This window comes from Vitis vinifera, chromosome 16, assembly GCF_030704535.1.
Source record: "Vitis vinifera cultivar Pinot Noir 40024 chromosome 16, ASM3070453v1".
Classification (NCBI taxonomy): Eukaryota; Viridiplantae; Streptophyta; class Magnoliopsida; order Vitales; family Vitaceae; genus Vitis; species Vitis vinifera.
The window spans coordinates 24155192-24178671 of NC_081820.1; the positions used below are offsets into that span (position 1 = coordinate 24155192).

Sequence of the window (23480 nt, forward strand, 5' to 3'; positions counted from 1 at the left end):
TGAAGGCTATCAATGGGCTACACTCCTCTGCACCTGCCACTCTCTCCGATTGCTACAATCGGCTCCCATCTTTCACTTACAATATTTTTAGGATTAGTTTTTCACGACTAACATTATAAATATATAAATTATATATTATTAAAATTAAAAATAATTATAAAATTTTTATAAATAATTAAGATTTTAAATACATTTCAATATTTTATTATTAATACTAACAATTTAAATTATAATAAGATAACATGAAGATTTATTAAATTATTAATATTTCTAATTCTATTAAATATATTAAAATTTTAATTATTAAGATAAAATAAGATTTTATTATTTAAAGTAACTTAAATTATAATAATTATGTAGTTTATTGTTTTCAAAATTATTAATTATTTTATTTATTATCGTATAATATATTGATAAATTATAATTATTTATAACAATTTTGAAGATTTTGAATAATGTATATATAATTTAAATGGCTTTTAATTAAAAAAGCCATTAAACATTGAAATCATTTTACAGACATTTGCTAAATCAGACAAGTGACAGAAAGTGTACAAATCTGATGACCTTCATCATCTAATCCTGGTCCAGGTTAACTTCCATGCAAGCATGTACCTGAAAGCTAGTTGTTATAACTTATAAAGCCTGTATGTATCATCTTCATGAAAAACTATGTGCAAGCAGCCATTAATGGGGCTGCCTCAAGCAATGATTGTCACCGGTCATCCTGAAACAAAGCTTTTGAGACTGAGCTGGAGTGAGTCCCATGATCTTGGGGGTCGTTGTCATCACTACTGCTTCTTCTTGGGAGTGACCGTTTCTTCGAGGACAATGGGGTCTCACATACCATGTCATAGCTTGCCCTACGACGGTCCTTCCTTTTTGATTGCTTCCTATAGGAGTCTGACTTAGGTTTCATTGCATTTGGTTGCTTGGGGGCCCAAACTCTCTGCAAATCTGGCACCCAGCTTGTGAAAGATGCAAATCTCCGAGCCCTCTCTCTCCTCTCACGAGCTTCAATCAACCTACGGGCATGCTCCTCTCCCTTATTCCCTGTAGGGATGCCATTGTCGTCTTCTAGTGGTTGAGATGACTCGTTTTCTGCAGAGATGAGTTCGTTTGCTCTTTCACTGTCACCTATCTCGTCTCTATCTGGTTTATCTCTCCAGGACTGGTTGCTGTCCTCACTGTTGAGTAAGGGATTGGGGGATTCATCCTCATCACCAAACAGCAACAAGTCCATTCGAGTATAAATTTTATGGACTATATCTCCAAGAGTGTGAGAATACCTGCCATTTTAGCGATTCAGGCAAGTATATGCATAGCATATGATGAATAAGACATGAGCATAAACAATCATCTTCAAAAATCAAGTGCTATAAAAAAATAAATAAATAAAGAGAACTCCTTTCCACCATTTTGGAGATCCATATAATTTGTCTATGCTGCATGAATTGAATTTATCTTCACTTTTCTTTTTCCTTTTTTATTCTTGAATATTTCAACATGTAGAAGCTAGACCCTTACCAAGAGTGTGGTGAACCTTACAAGGTTCCAAGATGAGGCATAGAATTGTGGTTCCAAAACAGAAATGTGACCTAATATAAGAGATTTTCACCTTTTTCCACTTATCTGGAATAAGGATTTCCTCAATCCAGTTTTGGCATTCCCAGTGTGCAATTGGCAAGTATATTTCTAGGCTGCTACATGGAGCGACAAGCTTCTTCATTATTCTGAACTTAAAAGCTCCTTTGCAAAGCAAATGGGGTCCTAGTGGCAGGTTAGGTTGACAATAAAGAGCAAAAGTATAATGTCCAATACATGTTAGGTTTTGACTCTCATCAGATCTGGTACAACAGTCCAGTAAGTATGTTGCATATAACAGTTCTTCATAATTTAAACTGTCTTACAAAGTCAGCTGTGTTCCATCATTATTCTTCAAATATACTGTGAGGTATGTTAGTCTCTTATTTCTCATGTTTCTTCCTATCTGCTTTGAATTGCATCAATTTCCAACACTCATAAAAAATTAATGCAAAAGAGCAATACCCACAAAAGAATGTGAGTATATCACAAGCAAAGAGCATGAAATGATCTAAATCAAAAGTTTCAAGTCCATCAAAATTTAAAAGTGATTATTGTTCAAGGGGATTGCTGTTCATGCACATGATAACAGACATCTAGCATAAAATAAGACCAAGGTGACTTATAGCTCAAGGAAGGTGTCCAAAGGAAATTCTCATACAAAAGACTGGTAAGATATATAATGCTCCTCTCTTGATAATCAGAGTTTGTGACTATTGCATTGAAGCCTCTTACTGTTGTCTAGAGTGACTATTCTTTGCTGCCTTCTCAATCAACAGACAATTACAACTTAGTAAATCATATTTTGTAACTTACAACTATATATCGATTCACAAGTAATGAATGCACATATGTACATAAGCATGTATGCACTTAATTTTATGTGTGTTTGAACTGAAAAATAAAAATAAAAACTGAAAAAGGAGCACTGACAATTTGGGAGAAAGGTGCTCCTGACAATAACACTACGAGGAAGAGATATCTAAAGAATGACCACATCCTCGGGGAAAAAGCCTGGGTAGCATAAGATGGGGATCTAATAATAGTTTTATAAGCAAAGGTATTGTCAACTTAGTTATATGAGTGATATGTTTACCTGCTTTTTATGATCTTTCCCACATAATTATCAAGGCTCCAATCACCAAAAAAGCCTCCCTCCATATGGCACTGGATAGTCTCTAAAAGCAAGCAAATTTGCTTCACAAACTTTTGTTTTGTAGACTCTTCAATACTCTGTGTGACTCCTGAGCAAAGTATCTCCATTCTAAACAAAATCTGCAACTGATATCTAGAGCTTATTAAGGAAAATGTTACAGTAATAGGAGGCAAACAATTGACTCCAGCTTATTAGAATGATAAAGCAATAGTGTGCTATATGTGAATGTGAAAAAGAGATAAGGATACTCTCTAACTATTTTTTCTGAAGTCAATCTGGTTGATCTTGGATCAGATGATTCACAGGGTGGATCATTGTTTTTGTGCTTTGCTGCCAAATCCTTAGGCTCCTTTACTAGAAGTTTAATTAGTTCAACAACAGCTTTACTACCATAAGGATCATCTACTTTTTGCTCAGCATTTTGACTCTCTGATGTTTCCATTTCAAACTTTTGATGTAACCAGTGGATAGACGAGCTCACAAGTCGCTCTGCCAAAGCCCCCAAGTCCACCCCTTCAGATTCAATTCCCTCCTGTATCTTTCCTGAAAGAACACTGAAAAAAGCTTCTGAAGTTTCTGAGCAAAAATCAAGAGCAGCTTCATCCTGTATTCTAGAAGGCCCAGTCAAAACATCCTCTTGAGCTGATACAGATAGAGAGATTGGCTGTTCGCTTTCTTGGTGCAACACTGTCAGCCTCTCTTGGGTTTCTTTTGGAATATCCTGATGTAGCTGGGACCCATCTGGTATGATTATGCTACAACTCAATTTCTTAATCTGTTTCATCCAGCATTTAAGAAATTTCAACTTCTTTGTGTTCTTACCTTCCTTGGCAAAGTAAATCTCTCCTATTTCCATCTCACTGTGCTCAAAGGCTGCCTTGCAGAAGGAGCTCCATGCAAGAGGCTGATGCAAATGGGAATGCTTTTTATTCATTTTTTGTTTGCCACTTCCTGGAGCCCCGGATTCCTGAGATGAAAAATGCCCACTTTGAGAGTCAATAATCCCATTTGATGCATTCATATCATCACTGTGTTTGCAAACTTCACGGCTTCTCTGTGTAACAAACTGGCCCACCTTTGGTCCACAGAAACCATCTACCATGTTTTGAGGGTAGAATTCATTATCTATAGTAGAAAGTAGACCCGAATGAACAGTAAAAGGCTTGAGAATTCCCATGCATGAATCCCCATTGCCATTCGATAGAGACACCAAGGCCCAGTAGCCCTCCTTAAAGAGAAAACTCAGAAGTATTTGCCAGAAGGGTTCACATTTTCTCTGCATCAACTCTCCTGTTTCAGTTGCTAGAATTTCAAGAACCCTATCTGCAAAAAAATCACCTGAACTTTCCTTTTTATCTTTCCATGATTCCCCAGAGAATCCACGCACTAGAATGGGGTCAGACAAGCATCCCATAATTTTCACACATTCATCATATTTCTGCACTGCCTTAACATGGATTTTTGTTATTCCTTCACTAAAATGCCCCCAAAATGTTTTTCCTTCATCGCAACCTATACTTTGCGAATATGTAGGTTCTGATGTATGCAAAACATTCTCACATCTATGCCTAGGTAACATCTTCAAATTGATCAAATCAAGGTCACAACATTTCCATTCCAAAGGTTTCCCACTTACATCTGAGATCTCAAGAGTCAATTGTCCATGAATTACCTTACAAAAATTACTACAATTGAAAGGACTAGTCGAAATCCCAATCCTTGGATAAATTAACCCAAAAGGAACAAGAGCAGAACCCAGAATAATTGTATCAGTTGAAGAAAAGCCCCAGCCCAAGTTCTTGATCCCATGCTTAAAAAACCCTATATCCAACTCAGGTTCATTGGATTCATTAGTCTCACCCTTTCCTTCACCACATGCTAATCTGTGCCTAACATCAACCCAAGTGAAATGAATATCTCTACTAACAAATGCATCATTCGCACTATCAAAAAATCCACAAAATTTCCTAGAGAATGCATCTACATTGGTTAATAATTCATCCTCCACTTCCACACTCACAAACTCAGATACCCATTTCAAAGATCTATAAATTGGTGAAAACAAAACAATCAAATTCGACCTAACAACAGGGAAACGATCATGATCATGGTTCGGCTTACCTAGAATATCATGAACCTGCTGCTCCCACGAATAATCATGCACAAGCTGAATCATAGATTCAGCAATATGAGAAGCCCGTGATGGAGCCGAATCTGATAATTCACAAGCCGAAGAGAGAGAATCCAATGTTTTGGAAAGGGAAACAAGGGTTTCAGGCGGGTGGTCGAAGGAGAAGGCCGCGGCGGATTTACCCAGGAGGCGATGGAGCTTAGAGGAGGAGAGAAAAGGTGAAAGAGAGGAGAAGAAGAGCTTGAAGGTGAAGAGAGAGGATGAAAGCGAGGAAAAGGAGAGTAGGGTTTGGGCAGAGGTGAGGATTGTGTAGAGGTAGGGGCTAGGGTTTTGGAGTTGGAGTAGAGGGTTCAGGTCTATAAGGAGGACTATGCGCTGCGTTTGTGAGAAATCTAGGGCTTCTGCCATATCGTTCTGCAGAGGGACTGGGCTAAGGCGCGCCGGAGAAGACGAGCGCCCTCACAGTTGCTGAATTTCGCGATCGGACTCTGGATGGAACACGGAGGTGTTGGCTGTAGATGGAGAAGACTAACGTGCGCCGACTGGATGAATTCTGTGAAGATAGTCGGAATGATGCTAATCCCAGTGCCGTCGAAAGAACAGAGAGAGAAGGAAGCGTTGACTGTATGGAGCAGGCTAACGTGCGCCAGGGAGATGGATGTTGCAGATCAGCTGAGAGTCTGAGATAGAATCTTCAGTCTTGAAGATCGAACAGAGGGAGATGAATGTTCTCCAGATGGAGCAGGCTAACGTGCGCCGTCAGAGATGGATGCCAAAGGTCGTTTGGATAGATATGAGAGTGCCAGAGCTCGAGATGGAACTTTGAATGCTGTTTGATTGGCGGGAAAGCAGAAATGGCGGACGGAAATTTTCAGCTGACAAAGTGACAATAAAAAAAAAATAAAAAATGCCTCTGGTGTGATCACCTGGGCCGAAGCTCTCGGCCCAATAATGCAAAAGCCCACAAATCCACAGGCTAGCCCAACCCCTACGCTACGGGCTTATCTCACATGTTCTGATGTTCAAGCCCTAAATGGCCCACCAACTTCTTATTGTGTCTAAGATGACGTTTGTTTTTTAATCCAAAGTCAGAAAAAAAATCTGAAATTTTCTAATAAATGAAGATGAAAAAAAATATATATATAATATAAATTAATTTGCAAAAAGAAAAAAATTAACCACTTTTAACATTTACTATAATTTTTTTTTTTTTTGGTGAAATCCAATTTATATTAAAAATAAGTGTACCAAGCAAAAACGTCATTGGTTTTTCCCATTTAACACTCAGAACGACGTCGTTTTAGTCTTACCGTTCGTCTCTTCCTTCTCGAACGTTCTTCCGTTTGCCAGCCAGACCACCCTCAAATCAAAGATGAAGATAACGAACTGAGCTTTTCTCCCTCCAAATCACCAAAAAATTTCTGAAAATTCGCAAGAAAATTCTATTCAAAATAAATAAATAAAAATTCAAAAACAATGTCCACCATTTCTGTATCCAAGTTCATTAGCGTTGATACCACATTGTTTTCCCCAAAATCTTCAACTATAAACCCTTGTTTTTTCCCCAAATTCCCTCCAAATTCCAAACCCAGAAAATCCCTAACGCTAGTTTTCTCAAGCTCCTCTGGCGCAGAGCTCTCCTCTGCTGCAGAAGATGAGTGGCTCAAGAAGCTTCCGGAGAAGAAGAAGCCCCTGTACTCTCACAGTCTTCCTTGTGTGGAGGCGTGGTTGAGGAATCTAGGGTTTTTCCAGAGCAAAGAGGATCGAGCCATTTGGTTCGTGGAAAAGCCTGAGTGGCACGCCCAGCTCTCGCTCGATGTCACCGATCTCTATATCAGGTTTTTGGTTGTTTTGTGATATGGGTTCGGATTATTTCATTGAATAGATTCATGGTATTGAAGTTGCTATAGTTGAATTTGGAAAATTTTAAATAATTTGGCGAAATTTTGCAGAATATTTTTTAAACTGGATTTCTGAATAATCTGTCTGCTTTTAGTCCACCCATATATATATAGCCTGGATATTATCAATTAGTCCGATTGCTTGCTGAATTGCAACTTGCATGAGAACAGATTGGAGAAGTTAGAAGTGAATTTTCAATCGAAATAGGCTTAAAATAAGGCTTGAAATCAAGCTCCTCGATGTTTGGATTCTTTGCAAATGAACAGATGGGCTATTTTGGAAGAGGTTTCTTGATGCATGTTGGTGGTGAGGAAAATAATTTTAATTGAATAGGAATAAGCATAGAACTGTAAATGAGAATGTTGTTGGTGTTTTGATATTGAAAGGTTACAAAACTGCCTTTTGGTTAATTTGGAAAAGAGATCCCCCCTAGGAAGCCATTTTCTCTTGCAATTTCTTGGCTGAAATTCAAGGTCATCTTCACTGTTGGAAAGGCATGTATAAACAAAAGAGTACTGCTAAATAACATGAATGAATTCTCCAATTGACTTCTTCAAATAGATATAGATGATAATTATCCATGTGTTATTTAGCATTTTCCTAAAGAAAGAACTTGGATTGGAAACCTTGGCATGTATCATTTCTCGGCTTGGGTCCTCATGTGTGCAACTGTGCTCGTGCATGTGTATGTGGTGGAGGGGTGTAGGCGGGTTCAGTTGCACAATTTTTTGGTTGATGTTTTTTTTTGATAAATATCGCAAATATATTAAAGGGCAAAGGCCACCAAGCATACAGGACGTATACAAATCTGCCTCAAAACGAGAGCACAAAAACAAAGACCCTTACCCTCCCTTAAGTGGTTGCTAGCCACTCAAAAAAACCTAAGAGTGAAGAGGACTCCTCTCCAATATACACCCTAGCCCAACTCCACAAGGTACAAACAAAAGAATTTTTGAGTTTCTGTATATTTAACACCCCTCCCTTGAACGCTAACCTATTTCTTTCCTTCCATACCGTCCAAAAAATACACAACGGGATAGAATTCCAAATTTTTTTCCTCGTTTTCCCCACAAAGGGACCCCTCCAACTGAATAAAGCCTCCTTCACCAGCTCTGGGAACACCCAATGAACCCCCACAAGGGTAAAAACAATATCCCATAAGGCCCTTACCACTGTACAATGAAGAAGAATGTGATTTACACTCTCCTCTTCACAACCACACAAAAAACAACGGTTAGGGAACTGCCAGCCCCGTTTTTGAAGCCTATCCAAGGTGAGAATTTTCCCCCACGCAGCTTCCCAAGCAAAGAAATTCACTTTAATAGGGACCTTGTTCACCCAAACGCCTCTATACGGAAAGTCGCAGGCATTGATAGCAATCAGCCCGTTATAGGCATCCTTTACCCCATATTTCCCATGCCCCCCCCTTTCCAAAGCACCCCGTCCTCCTCTGAAGAGGGCTTGAAGTCCCTGAGCATAATAAGCAATCCTCTAATCAAGTCCAGCTCCCAATCATTGAAGTCTCTATGAAATCTAAGATTCCAGCCACCTGGACCACTGCTATGGTCCCACATCTCATTAACCATTGCATTCTTGTTGACCGCCATCTCATAAAGCTGGGGAAAAGCATGGGACAACCTCTCATTCCCACACCACTGGTCCGACCAGAATTTTATTCTAGTCCCTTTCCCTACCTTGAACTTGATATTCTCCCAACACCATTTAACTTCCTTCATGATCTCCTTCCATACCCCCACTCCGTAAGTTCCCCGGCCTTCTTTAGTTTTCCACCCAAACTCTTCCTGACCATACTTCACCCCGATCATTAACCTCCAGAGATTATCCTTTTCCACAGCAAATCTCCAAACCCATTTACCCAACAAAGGTTTGTTCAAGGAGTCAATCCTCCTCATGCCAAGGCCACCCTTTTCCTTGCGAGTACACACCACCTCCCAATTAATTAAATGGACCTTCCTCTCCAAGCTGCCCCTCCCCAAAGAAAGTCTCTTTGTAATTTTTTGAGTCTTTTTACAACACTCTTCGGCATTCGAAAAAGGGACATAGTGTATATAGGAAGGCTGGCCATCGTACACTTGATTAAGGTGATACGCCCTCCCTTTGAAATGTATTGTCTTTTCCATTGGGCTAATCTCTTCCTCATTCTCTCTTCCACCCCATCCCAAATGGAAACAGCTTTATGGTGAGCTCCAAGGGGCAGCCCTGAGTAAACAGTGGGCAGCATTCCTAGTTTACAGCCAAGTTCCACAGCCAGCTCCTCAATATCCTCCACCTCACCCACCGGAATTAGGACACTTTTATCAAGATTGATTCTAAGGCCGGAAGCCGCCTCAAACCAAGCCAAAACCCAGCTTAGGGCGGACACTTGCTCTTTGTTAGCTTCACAAAAGATGATTGTGTCATCCGCAAAGAGCAGGTGGGACACTATCATCTCCTCTTCCCCTCTCCCCTTAATATTGCAGCCTGATAAGAAACCCCCATCAACCGCCCTTCTAATTAGAATACTAAGAACTTCCATCCCCAACACAAAGAGATACGGGGAGAGGGGGTCTCCTTGTCTTAGCCCCTTAGAATTCGAGAAGAAACCAGCCGGCACCCCATTGATCATGACTGAAAATTTGGTGGTAGAGATGCACCACCAAATCCACTCCAACCACCGCGACCCAAAACCCATTTTGACCAGAACTTTCATGAGAAATCTCCAATTAATGCTGTCATAGGCTTTCTCAATATCCAATTTACAAATCAGCCCTTTCTCTTTTCTCTTGTGCCAAAAATCAATCACCTCATTGGCAATAAGGGACGCGTCCAGGATCTGTTTGCCTCTCACAAAGGCGTTTTGGTCCCCTGACACCACCTTATCTAGCACCTTCTTTAGCCTATTCGCCAACACCTTAGCCAATAGCTTGTACAAACTTCCTAACAAGCTGATTGGCCGGAAATCACCCAAATCTTCAGCCCCTCCTTTCTTGGGAATGAGGACTATAGAGGTGGAGTTGAGACTGTTGGCAAACGAACGCTGGTTATGGACTATTGTTTGTTATGGTTTGATGGCAAACCCAACCCTGACCAGACAAAATTTCAGTCCTAAGACAAGGTACCATGCCAAAGGATCCTGTACCATCTCAAGAGTTTGTTCAGTGTTGTTGTTTGTGCACTTAGGTTACAATTTATTTTTGTCTGGATTTCCCTTTTTATTTGCACCCACCATGTGGACCATGAATATTGTATTTAACATGCAGGTACCTGAAGAGTGGACCGGGAAATCTGGAGAAGGATGTGGAGAGGAGATTCAGCTATGCACTGAGCAGAGAGGATATTGAGAATGCCATACTTGGAGGACCATAAGAAAAGGAACTAAGTCCAGCTTTTTCCTGGCCCAATTTGATGCATTCATGCCCAACCACCTCCCTCCAGATCTCTTTTTTACCTAATAGCTAGATAATAGAACTTAGAGTTAGTTGTTCATTCTTCATTCAGATATGCCAGTGGCCTTCTGCTTTTCGTACTCTTGAAAGAGATTCTAAGTATGCTTGTTCAATTACATGAGCATAAAGTATTTTTTGTTGAATTTTTCTGTTTCAATATCCTTGAAGTTTGTAGCATTAGTACTCGGTTCCTTTTTTCCCTTTATTTCCTTTTGTTCTCATTACATTCTGAAAGAAAATAATGCAGGATACAACAAAATTCCAGATTTTTTCCCCTGGTTTTGACTCAGGTAAGCTTGATAAATTTAGGGCCCTGAAATTTAGGCTCTTGCAAAAAATACAGGAGTTAATTTCTGCCATGAATTATTTGGAAATCACTCAAAATTTGTCGATATCCTATCTGATCCTGGACCAGTCTTATTATGGTATTTTTCATCCTGTTTACTTCTTTCCTACAAGAGCCCGAGTGAGAACAGCTATATTAGATGAGATTCAATATGAATCAGCAGAGTGAAAATGAGACCAGTATTCCTTGACAAGCTGCCCAAACAAGGATCCTTCTTTCTTCATCAAATCTGTTGGCTTGTCATACTCTACCAGTTTTCCTGGAATAAAACAAAACATGTTGTTTGGATTATCTATGGAATTTACTTACTTGTAAGGAAAATTTTAGGAGGGGGAATGAAATTCACCATCACTGATTGCAAGAACCATGGTGCAATCCATCACAGTTGGTATTCTGTGAGCCACTGTGATCACAGTGCAATTTGCAAATTCAGTCCGAATGGTTTTCTGTAGAATTAAGTCAGTTGCATTGTCAATTGATGCTGTTGCTTCATCAAGAACCAGTATTCGGCTCCTCCTCAATAGAGCACGTCCCAAACAAAACAATTGCCTTTGCCCCATGCTCCAATTTGATCCATCTTCTACAACTGAAACAATAGGCTGTTCATAGTCATTTCCAAGTATAGCAACTACACATACGATGTGCTTCAATGTTGAAATCTTACCCATGGAGTCTAGGCCCTCTTCTTTATCCTGAACGGTCTCTTGAAGTTGACACTTAGCAAGAACCTGTGAAAATTTAAAGGGATGATTGTTATTGGTTATACAAAGCATTGTTCAACCACTGGCAGATCGAGAATCCTTCCTAATGTTGACTCAGCTACACAAAAAGGAATTGAAATACTACCTCCCATATTTCTTGCTCGGTATGCTGAGACAAGGGATCCAAATTGTATCTTACAGTCCCATTAAAAAGAGTAGGATCTTGAGGTATAATCCCAAAACGTGAACGTAGATCATGAAGTCCAATCATAGAGATATCAAGGCCATCTACTATAATCCTCCCTCCTGCTGGCTCCACAAGGCGAAATAGAGCGCTTATGAGCGTGGTCTTCCCACTGCCAGTCCGGCCAACAATACCAATCTTGTGCCCTCCTTCAAATATACAATCGATCCCACGAAGAACTAGTGGCAAGTTGGGCCTATACCTGATCTGTTTTGACATTAGAATTTCTCAATACCCTAATAATAATTAGTTTTTATGTTACCATAGACAATACCTGCAACTTCTGAATCTCAACTTTACCCACATCAGGCCAATTGGGTGGAGGACGATTATTGTGTATCACTTCAGGGGCTTCACTTGGTATATGCATGTATTGGTTAAGCCTCTCTACAGAAATGATGTAATTTTCTAGAGTGCATATGTTTCGAGTACTGTTAACCAGGGACAAGTTTAATGATAACCCATAAGATAGAGCCATTCCAATGAACCCTGGAAAAGATTAGTGGTATTTAGAACTATATCATATACTACAATCTCTAGCTGATAATTATATTTTTCGATTTATTTTCTCGAGTAAATTGAAGCACAATCATATTAAGTGTGCATGGTATCAGAAAATGGAAATAGTAACTCTTTGCTGAAAATTAAGTACCCACCAGGGCTACAAGTTCCTTTAGGAAGCAAAACCATGCAGAGAGCAGAAGATGAGAGAATAGTTGCAGAGAGCGTCACCAACCACTGAATCAACCACTCATTTGCTGCAAAAGCGTGGAAGAATGGACTGGCATTTGTGTCAATTAAGTGCAGAATCTTTGCAAAAAATCTGTCTTCTTGCTCAAATGCTCTTATTACCATAGCTCCTGCTACGGATTCAGCTAGATGGTTTGCTACCAAAGACTTGGTTGTGCCATTGATCCGCATCATCTCTTTTGCAGAGGCGTAGTAGTATTTCTGTTGATTAGACAAAACAAAACAAACACCTTCAGGTTTACTCGTTCAGTTAGAAAGGGAAAAGCAATTGGCACACAAAAACAAGCGTTCTGGCCAAGACATCACAATAAGAATGAAAAACATGACTTGTAAAACAATTGTGCTTTCTCTTCTTCCATGCACCCACAAGTTTTTTGGAGATGTGTCATTTAGAGTGTGTTTGGTAGTGATTTTAGAAAACGTTTATAGTCTTTCTTGAATGATAAAATTTTTCAAGTATTAAAAAGGTTAAAAGTGTTTTCTGAAATCACTGTCAAACGGGTTCTTAATGTTACTTGAAGATAAAACAGCTACCTGTAACCGCATTGCTAGATAAATTGTAGGTATGGAAACCAATAGGACTTGCCAGGTGACTGCAGCCAGTACTCCAAGAATGACACAAACAGCTGCTGTGCTTGAAACAGTATAGACTATGCCAAACAAGAGATCAAGATCGATGATATTCAAATCTGATGAAACCTGTACAAGGGTGAAACTCTCTAAATCCAAATAATAATAATGATAGTAATAATAGTAAGTGAAATGTTGTGTTTGAGATTCTTACACGACTTATCATCCTTCCTAGAGGTGTGGAGTCATAAAAAGACATGGGTGCCCGAAAAAAGGAGTTTAATAGCTGTGCTAATAGAGATTTTGATGATTGAAGGCCCAAGGAAACCATCAAAAGAGTTCTACAGAGCAAGAACACTGTTGAGGTACATCCAATTGACAAGTAAACCACAATGAGCTGCGAGGTACTAACATTACTATTTTCAACATTAGTAGCCATCCAAACATTCTGTAATGTCAGACCAACACTAAACACAATGTTACAGAGAACACCTATGGGGAAGAGCCAGAATTGCTTATTTTGATTTAGATACAGCATGTAGGGCTTAAAACCTGGGTTTCCTATTTCTCTCTCTTCTTGCTTGATTAATTGATCATGTCCAGACGCATTAAATTCTCTCTCAATGTGAGTTCTCTTGATCTCTCCAGTAGATGTTTCACATCTCCTGGGTAGAGCAACCTCTGTAAGCCTTTCAGAACCAGCAGTCTGTTGGTGTGCATTCACGAAGTCCTGAAATTCTTGGCTTGACGTCAATAGCTGATGATAAGGAGCTGCATGTAGGATTTTCCCATCTGACATTAACTGTCAAAAAACTTAGAACTTTTATTAAATGATTCTGAAGAACTGACAGGTTTTATTTGATCATTCTAACCAAAAGTTACTTCCATAAAAAATACCAAAAAGGAAAAAGGGTTAGAAAGTTAATGAGCCCAGTGAAAGAAACTAACCAAAACAGAACCAAAAGCAGGAAGAAAATCAACTTGGTGGGTCACAAGTAGGACTGTCTTCCCTGATAGTGCTCTCATTACATATTCCTGCAATAATAAAGACCAACAAGTTAGTCTTTGTCACAAGCTAGTGAGCAAACAAGGAGTAAAATCTAATGGTGTTAGGAAAGTATAACTACATTCAGTAGACTCGTTGCAGTATGTGCATCAACTGCACTGAATGGGTCATCCAAGAGATATATATCGGCATCCTGGTAGAGTGCACGAGCCAGTTGAATCCGCTGCTTCTGCCCACCACTTAGATTAACTCCTCTTTCACCTATTTCAGTGAGTTCACCATGGGGGAACATCTCAAGGTCCTTTACCAATGAACTACTCTCAAGTGCTTCATGGTATCTTTGAGTATCCATTTCAGACCCAAAAAGAATATTCTCTTGTATAGTTCCTGTCTGAATCCATGCTGTCTGAGAAACATAAGCAATCTTCCCACGGACTTGTATCTGTAGAGTATGAACAAAAGTGTGCCTGAGTACTCCTCAATGATAAGTATAGTTTTTTCAATCTAGAGGCAACTAGGCTATTCTCATTCTGAAATATTGTAGTCTGAGATGAAAAGAAATAACTGTTAAAAAAAAATATTACGATATATACAATAACTGTGAAGAAGAGGAAAGCACTCTGAACTTACAGTTCCCTGAGTATTAGGAACCTCCCCTAGAATTGCCGCCAGAAGGGTTGACTTGCCTGAGCCGACTTCTCCACATATAGCGACTTTTTCACCAGGTCTAACCTCTAGGTTGATGCTTCTTAGTGTCAGCTCTGATAGACTCTCATCCCATGAAAAATTGGCCGAGTTTATTAGAATAGAGTGATCTACAATCTCCATGCTATTCTTCTTCTGGACATTCCCACTGTGCAACTCAGGTGCCTCAAGAAACTGCACAATCCGTGAGAATGCAATTTTTGCTTGAATAACCACCCCAATAACATCAGGGATAAATCTAACAGGGTCTTGAACAAGCCGTAGAGTTGCTATAAAGGTGAAAACATTGCTAGCATATAGAGGAACTCCAAGAAAATAGCATGCCCCGAAAGTGGCACCAGAGATCAGTATAGGGGATGCATAGAAGACGAATGAATAATATGCTTTTAGCAGCTGCACCCTCGACAGGCATTTGAGCTCGACATTCCTTAAAGCTTCTATCACATTCTCGAAGTGGGTTTCCCAGGCATATAATTTCAACACCTTCATGTTCACAAGAGCCTCAGAACTAGCCTTCACCCTCTGAGCCTGTGCAGCCATGAACTTAGTCTGTAACTTGTGCTGTAATTTGGCAAGGGGCACATTGCAGAGTACCGTTAGAACTATTACCACCATGGCTGCAACTGTTGCGAACCCCACCGCTTGGAAGAGAATAACTAGTGCTACGCAGAGCTGAAGGATTGTTGTCCATGTCTGATGAAACCAGAAAGGGAATTCTCCAATTCTATAAGCATCTACTGTAACATAGTTTGTTATTTCTCCTGGTGAGTGCACCATTTTAGCAGCATTGGATAATCTCAGTTGCTTCTTGTAAATGACTGCTGTTAGAGTAGACCTTACCCTCATACCAGTAATCCTGCTGCGAAAGTACCACTGCCTTTCGGATAAGGATTCTATGGTCTTCCCAAAGAAAAGTGATAAGGCCAACACACAGCCCTCAAATGTAAAATTTTTTTGATCTTCTGCAACCTCAACAAAGGCCTTAAGAAGTAGAGGACCAGTCAACAGAGAGAGTGTCTTCAGCAGTGCAAAGAAACCAGAAATGAAAATCTCTTTCCAGTGGCATGAAATAATTGTCCTCAAGATTGATGCATGAGACAATGTCTGATTCTGTTGCTGTTTGTGCAGTTGCTCCAAGAACTGCAAGTAGCAGTTTTTTGCTTGATCTACCTCACGCAACTTAGGTATATCTTCTTCTTCTAAAATCTTCTCGGTACCCTTTCTCATTAAAGGGTTCAACCACCAAAAAAACATCCTGCTGAAGAATCCAGCAGTGGCAAATGGAGTAGCAAAGCTACCAGAATCAGCTTCACTGTTGCCAGGAGTCTCTTCCTTCAGAGGAGTGTATAGGCCACTTCCATTAACAGTCTCCTCACTCTCATCATCTTTGTAATCCTTGAAAACACATGCTATCAATAAACTTGCTCCAGGAAAAGAAAGAACATCCAAAGTTGTTTTGAGTGAAACTTCTTTGTTGACAATGGCAGGGGAAAGAGAGAAAACACAGATAGTTCCTGCCAACAGGAAGGCAAAAATGGATAAAACCCGAAATGGGGCTTTTGAAAGATGTCTTCCCCAAAGGCTCACAATTAAAGCCAGGATCAACCATGTGAATCCATGAAACAGAAGTAGTATCCACCAATGAAGAGGAAAAACAGAGTGGGTTTTCCTCAACTTCTCTTCCAAAATCCAAATGCCTAAGCTCAAGTATACTGATCCAAGACAACCATTAAAGACTGCAGATATTATCTGCAATGGTGAAAAGCCTTGAAATCGAGGTGGAATGCGAACTCTTTTTGATAATGCTTTCTGAATCATATTGGATACAAACATTGCTAAGAGCAGGATATCAAAGCAAACTAGGAATGCATGGTTGATACATGAGGATGGGCTGGCAAAAACTGCAAAACTGAAACTGCTTGTCCTCCTACCGGTGTCTGAACAGTTAGATTCCCCACAAAACAGAGTCCATAAGTCCCCCATTTGTCTCCTCCTCTGTTTTCTAGATCCTGTTCCACATGTATGAAAAATAGAACATCTATAAGAAAACTTGTCTACTAGATCTTCAAAGGATATGAATAGAAGGAAAAGGGAGTATTTGATAGCTTTTAGTAGAAAAACACTAGTAGACTCCCTGAAACTAACAAGTGCAAATGAGAGAAATGACATATAGAGACTTCTTTGTAAACCCAGAACTAGGGAAGCTCAAATGCAAAACTTAGGCTTAAACACAGTGATTGAAGCTTCAATGGAGCTTCTATAAAGTAGTGAAACTTGAAAATACCTTTCTTCCTTCCTTCAGAAAACCGGTAACTCTTACAGTTTTAGTAAAGAGGTTTCTCTTGAAGAACCCTATCAACACTACTTTAGGAAGTTTAAAACATGCTCTGATTTTGTGAATATGATGGGATCTTTAGATTTGGAGAAAATCTTTGAAAGTAGTGTCTCCAAGTTCAAAAAGTTCTCCAGTCAGTTTGAAGTCCTCCCACAGTTCGTATATATTTCTTACACCATAGTTTCCTCAGGGAATTTGAACTCCCCCCATGTGAAGATGGCTCAGTCACAAGATGTTACAAAGGCTGATCAACTACCGTCCAAGGCAAGTGCATTGGATCCCTGGAAATAAGAAATGAGCACACGATTAAAACAATAAATGCTCATAATAAGCATACAGACAAGGAGGACAAGCATTTTAAGCTATTTAATTCCAAATATCTCATGAGACCACATGTTGATGGGAAACTTTAGCCTTTGCCAACATAATAAAAGCACGGTATCAGACAACGAGACGTTCAAAATCGGATGGCCAAATGCTATAAAATAATGTATGTTTCAAATCAATGGTTCATGTCAAAACCATATATGCCTTTCAAGATTTTGGTTTTTTCAATTGGAAAGAGCTTTTATATTTTAAGGATGACTTTAAGGAAATGATTTGATACATGGACTATTGATCCGGGTATTGATTCGTCTAAATTGTTGAATTAAGATATCAAAGAATAGGATTTAGGTATAAATAAACAAGAGGGCAATATATAGATATATTTTATGTTTTCATTGAAGTAGAAGAGATGGAGGTGATTCTTGTCATTTCTATTTTCCATTGAAGTAGTTGTTATGAAGTCTACTATTGCAAGCACTTAATGTAACGATTCACTCTCAACCGTGTAGATATTGTTCGCTTTGGATCCAAAAGGGCCCTCATGGCTTTAAAACGCGTCTGCAGGGTTAAGAGAAGTTTATACTTATATAGCACCAAGAACTTTCCCCCCTATCCAATGTAGGATGTTACAAACCCCCCCCCCCCCTCAATGCAGACACAACGTACTCGTTGTGTCCCATAGGATTACAGGGTCAAACAGACAAATACCCCCTACGAGGTCAAACAAACCCCCACACTGAGGTCGGGGACCAGCTCTGATACCATTTGTAATGACTCACTCCCAACTGTGTAGATATTATTCGCTTTGAACCCAAATAGGCCCTCACGGCTTTAAAACGCTTTTACAGGGTTAAAAAGAGTTCATACTTAACCATGTAGACGCGTTTTAAATCCCTTTGGATCCAAAACTGATAATATCTATACGGTTGGGAGCGGGTTGTTACACCCAACTAGAGGAAGGCGGAAAAAAAGACCATCATTTTATGTAAAGTAAATTTCATTACCAAGTTACTTTTTTTTATTGAACTAGGAGTGGTTAAAAGTGATTTTTATCACATCTTTGCTGAACTTACTTGGATCATAGGTTATATAAAGAGCAATTTTTTTTCTTGATAACTCTAATGAGCTAAAACCCTGATGCTACTTGTTAGGAATTGATCTACAAGTTTGACAAAAACTTTGAAGTCTAAGGAGCATCGATCCACTAATCAAGGAGGGGTTTGTGAATTGCTTTGGCAGTAGGCACTTGTCGAGGTTATCTTTCTCCTAGTGGCTATCTATTATACCTTTGTACCTCTCAGTGGCTACCTATTATACCTTTGTACCTCCAACAACTAGTGGAATGGTGATCGTTCAATCAATAATAGTAAATTACAAAAAGTGCTTAACAATTATTTTCCCATTGGATCTCCTATGAATGGCTTCAAGACCACTCAATTCTAGTTTTCTTTATATTTTTTGAGCCAAGTGTATAGGTTTAAGGCTTTGGTTGAAAGCTTTGGAAGTCTATCCCACCTTTAATCAGTGGGAGCAGCTAGGAATGGGGTATAAAAACTGTTGCTAAGGGGATTTCACTATATGGATGGTGTCTCATCTCGTGACTTCAACTACCAAACGATTTTCATGATCCTGTAGTAGGGGGAGTCCTATGTTTTTGGCTCAACCAAAAATGAAAATTGGGATGCGTTCGCCATTGGTCGATCAACATAGGTTTGCCTGGGTTAGGAAGGCAACGCATAGAGAAGCTACTTTAAGATCGCCTGAGTAATGCATATTGGTTAGCATGCTTGAACAAGTTATTCATTGATGAAGGAGGATCCAAACGGATGGGTTTCAAGAACAATGAATTCAAGAGAATGGCCTCTTTTAAAAGCTTCTATCATGATCCCCCTACTCACCTAATCCAATAGTAAAACAACATTGCCAAAGTGTTTCATGAACTTGTTGACGCTATCAAACTGCCCATACTTGCTTATGAGTTATGACACATGAAGTATAACTAATATCAGACGAGGTAATAAAAAGTTGGAGATATAGTTGGAAGCATGGAAGAAAATATCAAGATATATCATCGATATATTGTATATTGGAGGTTATGGAAACGATATTTGATGGAGAAATATCGTTCTGACGAAATTTTGGAAAAAATCTAAAAAAACCAACAATATTTTGTGATATATCGACGATTTTTTATCATATATCGGATGATCAACACGAGTCAACGGTGGTATAGTGCCTTTCAAAAATGACTATTTTTTTTGTTAAGGAGACTCGAACCCTTACCACTAGGGCAAGTTCACCCAGGATATTTTAAAGAGCAAATTAATTATAATTGTGCTTTGAAGAGGTTATCAAATGGCGCTCCTAGGTTGTCGTGCCGTACGTGGAAAAAGTTAGTCACTAGATCAAGAGCCGACCCGTGTGAATCTCAGGCACAATTTGTTAGAAATCCACACTTCATACACAGGTTAGTCCATAAGAAAATAAAAGAAAACTGAAAAAAAAAACAGAGAATTAAGGAAGAAGATTAGACCGAGTCTTGTGAAAACCACAATCTCCTTAAAACAGATTCGCCTTCTCCACAGGTGCTTTGAGAATCACAAGGCGTCTGTCTCCCAGGATAAAACGATCTTCGAATGGCAGCAACAGCACTCTGCAACCACTCTGGCGAACTGAAAATTGTTCAACTCTATCACGGACACGGAAGGAACTCTGACAATACTTCAAAGTTTTTTTCTTTTCTGTACTTATGAAAGAAAGTCTACCACTATTTATAGACTTCAAGGAGGGAAGAATACAGACAGGTTCAGAAAGCCAAACTGAATTTGGCTTCTTGAGACTTTTAAAATTCTGGAAAAAATGATGAATTTATTTAATTCAAGGGATTTACTTAATTTCATTCATCCCCTTTTTCCAACAATTCCCCACATGAACGAAATTAAGACACGATGAACATTGTGATAGAGTACAACGGTTGAAACCTGCATAGGAGAGGTAGGTGTTACCCTTTGAACCTTCCCTTGTAGAAATATGTTTACTCTACTAGCTAAACAGTAGACACGATGTCCTTGAACTGTTCTGCCATTTATGTAGATGATGACATATCTCACACAGGAATCTTCCTAACATATTTCAGTTCTCACTTTTATGTTCATTTTGGCCATGAACATACGCCTGGTTCTGTAAGAGTTTAATAAGAATTGTGCCCTATTCAATTCCCTTAGAAGCGGCCCCACTTCACTCTTACATAGGTGATCTCTTAATCACGAGTAACCCGCATTACTCTGTTCGGATTTCCGAAGCATAAGGATCATTAAAAGCATAGCTTACCCTTTCCTTTTACGGGCATCACTATTTTATCATAGGAATGGACTAGGGAAGATCCCTACAGTGATTTAACAAAGTCTTTACAGTTTAGTTGTCCCTTTTGAACCTAGATCTCGGGATCTCCAGTCAACTAGGTTGGGTATCCACTGTATTGACTTATTCTTTTATGGGCTTTAGTCCCATTCCCCTTGATGACTTTTCAACTAACTCTCTATTTAACCCTTTGGTTAGTGGATCCGCAATGTTATCTTTGGATTTCACATAGTCCACAGAGATAACCCCAGTTGAGAGTAGTTGTCTAATGGTATTGTGTCTACGACGAATGTGTCTAGACTTACCATTATACATATTACTCTGTGCTCTACCAATTGCAGATTGACTATCACAATGTATGCAAATTGGAGGCACAGGCTTTGACCACCTTGGAATATCCTCTAGGAAGTGGCGTAACCATTCAGCCTCTTCCCCACATTTATCTAGTGCTATAAATTCAGATTCCATTGTGGATCTGGCAATAACCGTTTGTTTTGAGGATTTCCACGACACTACTGCACCTCCTAGTGTAAACACATAATCACTATGGGATTTTGAGTCTTTAACATTAGATATCCAATTCGCATCACTATATCCTTCAAGTACAGCAGGATATCTCGTATAGTGCAGCCCATAATCACGAGTAAACCGTAAGTACTTTAGTACTCTTATAATTCCTTGCCAATGCTTGGCTCCGGGATTACTCGTATATCTACTTAGTTTACCAACCGCATAGACTATGTCTGGTCTTGTACAACTCATTAAGTACATTAGACTGCCTATTATTCTAGAGTATTCTACTTGAGAAACACTCTCACCTTTATTCTTGGACAAATGTAGAGTTACATCCACCGGTGTTCTAGCAACTCCAGAATTATCTTTATCAAACTTTCCAAGAATTTTGTCTACATAATGTGACTGACTTAATATGAGTTCATTTGATGTTCTTTTGATTTTTATTCCCAATATAACATCAGCAAGTCCCATGTCTTTCATGTCAAACCTTGAATTCAACATGTTCTTTGTAAATGTGATCATCTTATCATCACTACCAACAATAAGCATGTCATCTACATACAAACATACAATGACATATCCATGTTCTGTATCCTTGACATAAACACACTTGTCACATTCATTGATTTTGAAGCCATGTGACAGCATAACATTGTCAAATTTTTCATGCCATTGTTTCGGTGCTTGTTTTAAGCCATACAAAGATTTCACCAGTTTACAAACTTTCTTTTCTTGTCCTGGAGCTGAAAAACCCTCAGGTTGCTCCATATAGATTTCTTCATCTAAATCTCCATTTAGAAAGGCTGTTTTTACATCCATTTGATGTATTTCAAGATTTCTCAATGCAGCAATTGCAAGTACCATCCTTATGGAATTTATTCTCGTCACAGGAGAATAAGTGTCAAAATAATCTAGGCCTTCAGTTTGTCTGTAGCCTTTGATTACAAGTCTTGCTTTATACTTGTCAATTGATCCATCTACTTTCATCTTTCTCTTGAAAATCCACTTGGAACTTAAAGGTTTACAACCTGGTGGAAGATCCACTAGTTCCCAAGTATGGTTTTGCAATATGGAATCAATTTCACTCTTAATGGCCTCTTTCCACATAAGACCTTCTGTAGAGTTCACTGCCTCTTTAAAAGTTTGAGGTTCGCCTTCAAGCATAAAAGTTAGAAAATCTGGACCAAAAGACTTTTCTGTCCTTACCCTTTTGCTACGTCTAGGTTCTACCTCAACTTCTTCATTTTGATCCTGACTCTCAAGCATTCTTTTTGATGAACTTGGCTCTTCTTTGGATTTACATGGAAATACATCTTCAAAGAATGATGCATTCCTTGATTCCATTATCGTGTTCTTATGAATATCTGGGATATTTGATTCATAAACAAGAAACCGATAAGCATTACTATTATGTGCATAGCCAATGAAAATGCAATCAATAGTCTTAGGTCCTATTTTCACCTTTTTAGGTGGAGGAACTGCCACTTTAGCAAGACATCCCCACATTCGTAAGTATGTGTAGGATGGCTTTCTTCCTTTCCATAACTCATATGGAGTCTTTTCTGCTTTCTTTTTGGGTACCTTATTCAAAAGGTAATTAGCAGTTAAAATGGCTTCTCCCCACATGTTTTGTGGCAAACTAGAACTTATTAACATTGCATTCATCATTTCCTTTAAGGTACGATTCTTTCGCTCAACCACTCCATTGGATTGAGGCGAATAAGGTGCTGTTGTTTCGTGTATAATCCCATGTTGAGCACAAATGTCAACAAATGGCGATTCATACTCACCACCTCGATCACTTCTTAGTACCTTAATTTTCTTGTTGAGTTGATTCTCAACTTCGGTTTTATAGAGAACAAATTTCTCTATAGCTTCATCCTTGCTTTTTAGTAAATACACATAACAGTATTTGGTGCTATCGTCAACAAAAGTAATAAAATATTTATTACCACCTCTTGTTTGTACAAATTTCAAATCACAGATATCACTATGGATCAAATCAAGGGGTTCAGTGTTTCTTTCAACACTTTGAAAAGATGACCTTGTTAGTTTTGCCTCAACACAAGTTTCACATTTATGGTTGGAGTTAATTTGGAATGTTGGTATATGATTTAAGTTAATTAATCTACGTAATGTATCATAATTAACATGTCCTAATCTACCATGCCATAGATTAGAAGACTCAAGCATGTAAGTAGAAGTACTAGCTTTATTCATATTTGACTTAATAATAGTCATTACATTGAGTTTCCACATTCCATCACTCATATACCCTTTCCCAACATACATTCCACTCTTGGACAAAACAACTTTGTTTGAATCAAAGACCAACCGAAATCCATGATTATTCAGCAATGAACCAGACACCAAGTTCTTGCGAATTTCCGGTACATATAAA

General features: G+C 38.9%; 3 protein-coding genes across 3 annotated transcripts; 1 reads left to right on the forward strand and 2 right to left on the reverse strand.

Annotated features, from left to right (window-relative positions):
* Positions 1-435: 435 nt before the first annotated feature.
* LOC100243267 (uncharacterized) lies at positions 436-5730 on the reverse strand. Its single transcript, XM_002266715.4, has 3 exons — positions 2989-5730; positions 2681-2872; positions 436-1289 (listed from the first exon to the last, which is right to left on the reverse strand). Exons 1-3 carry the CDS (start codon positions 5277-5279, stop codon positions 716-718), a joined length of 3057 nt encoding a protein of 1018 aa, XP_002266751.1. The 5' UTR covers positions 5280-5730; the 3' UTR covers positions 436-715.
* A 403-nt stretch (positions 5731-6133) lies between these two features.
* Positions 6134-10362, forward strand: LOC100241531 (uncharacterized). The gene is made up of 2 exons (XM_002265138.4): positions 6134-6709; positions 10034-10362. Exons 1-2 carry the CDS (start codon positions 6348-6350, stop codon positions 10137-10139), a joined length of 468 nt encoding a protein of 155 aa, XP_002265174.1. The 5' UTR covers positions 6134-6347; the 3' UTR covers positions 10140-10362.
* Positions 10363-10711: 349 nt separating this feature from the next.
* On the reverse strand, positions 10712-17014 carry LOC100260363 (ABC transporter C family member 10). Its single transcript, XM_002266806.5, has 12 exons — positions 16826-17014; positions 14467-16550; positions 13958-14278; positions 13779-13865; positions 13045-13632; positions 12795-12959; positions 12167-12461; positions 11785-11999; positions 11412-11717; positions 11230-11293; positions 10912-11151; positions 10712-10824 (listed from the first exon to the last, which is right to left on the reverse strand). Exons 2-12 carry the CDS (start codon positions 16522-16524, stop codon positions 10712-10714), a joined length of 4452 nt encoding a protein of 1483 aa, XP_002266842.2. The 5' UTR covers positions 16525-16550; positions 16826-17014.
* Between the last annotated feature and the right edge of the window lie 6466 nt (positions 17015-23480).

Bases quoted from the DNA above. Each gene is read 5' to 3' on its own strand.
- LOC100241531 (XM_002265138.4), top strand. From the start codon at position 6,348: ATGTCCACCATTTCTGTATCCAAGTTCATTAGCGTTGATACCACATTG. The intron at 6,710-10,033 runs GTTTTTGGTTGT...TTTAACATGCAG, and splicing joins GTCACCGATCTCTATATCAG to GTACCTGAAGAGTGGACCGG.
- LOC100260363 (XM_002266806.5), bottom strand. From the start codon at position 16,524: ATGGGGGACTTATGGACTCTGTTTTGTGGGGAATCTAACTGTTCAGAC. The intron at 13,866-13,957 runs GTAGTTATACTT...TTATTATTGCAG, and splicing joins CTGCAACGAGTCTACTGAAT to GAATATGTAATGAGAGCACT. The intron at 11,294-11,411 runs GTAGTATTTCAA...AAATTTTCACAG, and splicing joins CCGAGCAAGAAATATGGGAG to GTTCTTGCTAAGTGTCAACT.
- LOC100243267 (XM_002266715.4), bottom strand. From the start codon at position 5,279: ATGGCAGAAGCCCTAGATTTCTCACAAACGCAGCGCATAGTCCTCCTT. The intron at 2,873-2,988 runs GTATCCTTATCT...AATAAGCTCTAG, and splicing joins TCAGAAAAAATAGTTAGAGA to ATATCAGTTGCAGATTTTGT. The intron at 1,290-2,680 runs GTAAACATATCA...CTAAAATGGCAG, and splicing joins GGAAAGATCATAAAAAGCAG to GTATTCTCACACTCTTGGAG.